Source organism: Prionailurus bengalensis, chromosome D1 (genome assembly GCF_016509475.1).
Source record: "Prionailurus bengalensis isolate Pbe53 chromosome D1, Fcat_Pben_1.1_paternal_pri, whole genome shotgun sequence".
Classification (NCBI taxonomy): domain Eukaryota; kingdom Metazoa; phylum Chordata; class Mammalia; order Carnivora; family Felidae; genus Prionailurus; species Prionailurus bengalensis.
Genome location: NC_057346.1, coordinates 101,692,532 through 101,697,417, shown reverse-complemented (window position 1 = coordinate 101,697,417; position 4,886 = coordinate 101,692,532). Strand labels below are relative to the sequence as shown.

Sequence of the window (4,886 nt, the reverse complement as noted above, 5' to 3'; positions counted from 1 at the left end):
TCGAAGATGGGGACTCAAAGATTCACTCAGGAACAGATGGGCAAATAATTAGTAATGTATACAGTTTATAATCTTGATGATCTTCACAAACTTGTTTGGTTTTCACATGTACCCACTGTGAATGGAACAGTAGAGGATCTCTTACACTAATCAGTGCATCCCAGAGAAATAAATGTGTTATAACCTCACACTGTACTAATATTAAAGAGACCCTTGCTATGTGACTTCTATCTAACTTCCCAAGAACCAGCGAAACCACCATTGTTTATCATGAGTGATATCAATTTCCCTGATGATAAGTGTTCTGAAAGTGCAAAATCTAGACTCATTTTCCCAGACACAGGAAGCTACATTTACTCACTTCACCATCCATCCATCCATCCATCCATTTATTCCATCCATTCATCCATTAAACATACATGTGATGAGAATATGCCATATTTCCTGTACTGTATAGGAATTGGAACAATAACCAAGATACATATCCCCTGCTAACAAGGAGTTTCTGCTTATGGATGGGTTGATAGACAAGTCAACATAGACCTTGAGTATAACATGATAAAAAATATAATGAATCAATATACAAGGTATTTTGTGAACACTAATTGGAAAAGAGATATTATTATTTATTTTATCTCAAGCATATTTCATAGAGTAGAGTAATTTTGGAGAGAAGATTTTTAGAAGACAAAAGCATTTTAAAGTATGGAGGATGAAACGTTATCTTTATTTCTGAGAAATGATCATAAATTTAAAATAGTTGACATACAAGGTGTTCATGGCATGATGATATTGGAAGTGCAGACTCTACCTTGAATATTCCTTTTTAAAATTTTTAAATGTTTATTTATTTTTGAGAGAGAGACAGAGGGTGAGCTGGGGAGGGGCAGAGAGAGGGAGAGACAGAATCTGAAGCAGGTTCCAGGCTCTGAGTTGCCAGCACAGAACCAGACACGGGGCTCGAGCCCATGAACTGTGGGATCATGACCTGAGCCAAAGTCCGGCACTTAAACGACTGAGCCACCCAGGCACCCCTACATTGAATATTCTTAAATGATTTTCATTCTTATTCATTTGAAAGTCCAGTTTCTTTCTAATAGCTTTTTGAGGGCATTTTTTACATCCCTGTTTCTGAAACTGTATATTATTGGGTTAAACATGGGAAAGACCACAGTATAAAACACTGCAACTACCTTGTCAGTGTCCAGGGAATAGTCAGTGGTGGGACGTAAGTACATAAACAGGAGTGTTCCGTAGAACAAGGAGACCGCTATGAAATGGGAAGTACAAGTGGAGAACGTTTTGCTCCTGCCCCCTGAGGACTTAATGCTCAAAACAGTGATGAAGATACAGAAGTAAGAGATAAATATGACCACAAAAGTGCTAGTCTGGATGAAACCACATAAGGCAAAGAGCAGAAGCTCATTGATATGGATGTCCGTGCATGATAAAGCCAGAAGAGGTGGGATATCACAGAAGAAATGATTGACAATATTAGAGCCGCAAAATGACAGCCTGAATGTGAGGCAGACATGTACCATGGAAGTCATACTCCCGCTGAAGTACGCCAACACAACGAAGCAGATACAGACTCTCCTCGACATAAGGGTAGAATAGAGCAATGGGTTACAGATGGCTGCATAGCGGTCATAGGCCATTGCTGCCAGAATGAGGCACTCAGCATCAGCAAAGCAACCAAAGAAAAACATTTGTAGTGCACAGCCATAGGGAGAGATGCTTTTCCTGGATGCTAAAAAATTCACCAGCATTTTAGGAGCGATCGCGGTAGAATAGCAGATGTCTAAGAAAGACAGGTTGCTAAGAAAATAATACATGGGGGTTTGAAGGCTTGGATTGATATGAACTAAGATTATTAAACCCAGATTTCCCACCACAGTTAGTGTATAGACTATAAGAAATACCAAGAAGAGTGTGACCCTGAGAGGCAAATAATCTGTGAATCCAACAAGAAGAAACTCAGTTGGTATGGTATAATTACTCTCCAACATCCTGGTTTTCTTGTTTTCCTTGTCCAAAAGAGATGGGATCAGAACACACGTGTTGACTTGAGTGATGTATGAAGCAAGAACATCTTCACTCTCTCTTCTAAGGAAGCAAATAGAAGGATAATAAAATCATAGTTATGATGGCCTTTTCTGTGACATTTGCTTTTTTTTTTCTTTTCTGTCACTTTCTTTAAAAAAGGTAATTAAAAATCTCTGTTGACACTAGAGGATGTTATTCAGAGGTGGTGTTTTGGGAGGCATGAAGAATGTATTTGTTCCTTCCAAGCAGAAATGGGATGAATGTGACTTGGTTGATTAAGACCAGTAGAATTGTGAAAGTTGGCAAAATCCTCAAAGCAAAGCTTTATTTTTCCATCCTGAAATCCCATTCTTCCATGTAAAGGAAGGTTGAGAAAAACTCTAGGAAGAAAGTTACCACTTTCTGTAGATAATTCTACAGAAGAATAACTGTGATCTTGGGAAGTAGTTTAACTTAACTGTTAAGGCACAGTAGTTATTGTAAGAGATGACAGGATTCAAATCCTAGCTTTCCTGCTTACTGGCCGCGTGAGAATGATTAAGTTATTTAACCACTCTGTGATGACTAGAGGAATAAATGAGTGGATATTTGTAAATATTGTTTATGTTACTGGCATCTGGCATCTCATAAACACTAATATGAGAATTTATTAAATAAAATTTGTTAAAGCAAATAAATGGACATCTTGTTTCTTTTTAATTGCTTACTCAATACTCAGTTTTTAAAGCCTATTTATTTGTTTTGAGAGAGAGAGATAGAGAGAGGGAGAGAGAGAGAGAGTGACATATGAGACAGGAAGGGGCAGAGGGAAAGGGAGAGAGAATCCCAAGTAACCTCCATGCTGACAGCATGGTAACCTCATGCGGGGCTCGATCTCGTGAATTGTGAGATCATGACCTGAGCTAAAACCAAGAGTCAGCCACGTAACCAAGTGAGATACCCAGGAACCCCTTTTAAAAGTTTATTTGTTTATTTTGAGAGAGAAAGAGCACATGTGTGAGCAGGGGAAGGACAATTTTTTTTTAATAAAATACTCAGGTGTCTCAAAATTCATCTTATTTTTGACATCATGGATACACAATCTGTGCTTTCTTATAAAGAAAAGTGTGTGTGTGTGTGTGTGTTCTATGTAAATATATTGTTTCGCAGTAGTAAATCTTATACACGTGTCCTATAAGTATTGCTTTCCTCTCCTAGGGTTTATGTTTCTTTCTTACCTCTGAGATAAGACAAGTTCTGATGTGAGATCCCGGAAACAGGAAGTGTCTTGAGGAAAAACTGTATCTCTGCACTCATTAATGAACTTCTAAGCTAGCTATATGAGAAAATATATGCTATATAACCAGAGGGAAATTAATCAAGAAAAAAAAAACAGAATGTGTGTAAATACAAAATAAATCATAGTGTGATGGAATATATTCAGCAGGAAGTTAAAGATTAGTAATGTTAGAGGAACACTGTAGTAAGTAATAAGGCAATTAAATATTGGAGGTCTATTCTCTCTGCCATGCTTGGTAACCTCAGAGTGCCGCCTCGCCCAACAAAATCATCTGCAATCTTCCAGATACACTTAGAAGAGAGGTCGGTCTTCTTTGGGAACCGGATCGTAAAAAGGAAGAACTTGACTAAGAAAACATGTAAGGTGAATGTCAGAAACTATGGGGAAGCAATCCAAACTCTTAAAATAAAAGAGGAAAAAGTTTACATGGCTATGCTGTGCAACTGTCATTTCTAAGCTTTATGTAATATTCACATCCTAACTTCAATCTGTCTTTTCTTTTTTCTCTAAAGTAGTGGTTTAAAAACTCAATTCAGTGGGGCGCCTGGGTGACTCAGTTGGTTAAGTGTCCAACTTCAGTTCAAGTCATGATCTCACAGCTCATGAATTCGAGCCCAGTGTCGGGCTCTGTGCTGACCACTCAGAGCCTGGAGCCGGCTTCGGACTCTGTGTCTCCCTCTCTCTCTGCCCTTCCCCCACTCCCACTCTCTCTCTCTCAAAAATAAACATTAAACATTTTTTTAAATAAATAAATAAATAAATTCAGTGATTAAAGTGGCTAGAGAATCTATAATTAATTATTTGCTGTAACTACATTCTACATTGAACTTTAAATAAGGCGTTCACACAGATTCAGTGGTTAAAGAATCAATCCAATAATCATGGGATGCCCGAGTAATTCAATCAGTTAAGCCTCCAACTCTTGATTTCGGCTCAGGTCATGATCTCATGGTTTGTGAGGCCCAGCCCCTCGTTGGGCTCTGCACTGATAGCCTGGTGCCTACTTGGGATTCTGTCTTTCTCTCCACCCCTCCCCTGCTTGCGCCCTCTCTCTCTCAAAATAAATAATAAAATTTTTAAAAGGAATCAATTCAATAATCATAACAAGGTTTCCTCTAAATAATTTGTGTGAACCTTCCAATTAAAGAATTAGTGTTAAAGAACACACTAAATAACAAAAGTGTACCAAATTTAGGAGGTTTTTCGTCATTGGTTCCCAAGGGTTGTATCAGACAAGATATCACTATTAGCATCAGCTTTTTGACATACGAGTAACAACACTCTACACTGAGACCTCCAGATCGTCACGTTTGCCTGCTTATCGGGCTTGATTTTGCTATCACTGGTGCAAAAGAGGCTATGGCAAAGACGAGGAAATAGGAAAAAAGAAGTGTCTGGATACCTGAGTTCTAATTCTGGTTCTTCTACTACAAATCGTTCCATCTTTACGCCAACCTATCCTTGTTTATGAAATCAGACCCACTTTATTCACTGTATAGAATTGTCCTGTAAGGCAAACAAGACTGCATATTCAAGAGCTTCATGACGGGGTAGGACACTT

The 4,886-nt window shown here is 38.4% G+C and overlaps 1 protein-coding gene across 1 annotated transcript; it reads right to left on the bottom strand.

Moving 5' to 3' along the window:
- Positions 1-1,070: 1,070 nt before the first annotated feature.
- LOC122484333 (olfactory receptor 5AS1) lies at positions 1,071-2,009 on the bottom strand. The gene has a single exon (XM_043582294.1). It carries the CDS (start codon positions 2,007-2,009, stop codon positions 1,071-1,073), a length of 939 nt encoding a protein of 312 aa, XP_043438229.1.
- Positions 2,010-4,886: the final 2,877 nt, after the last annotated feature.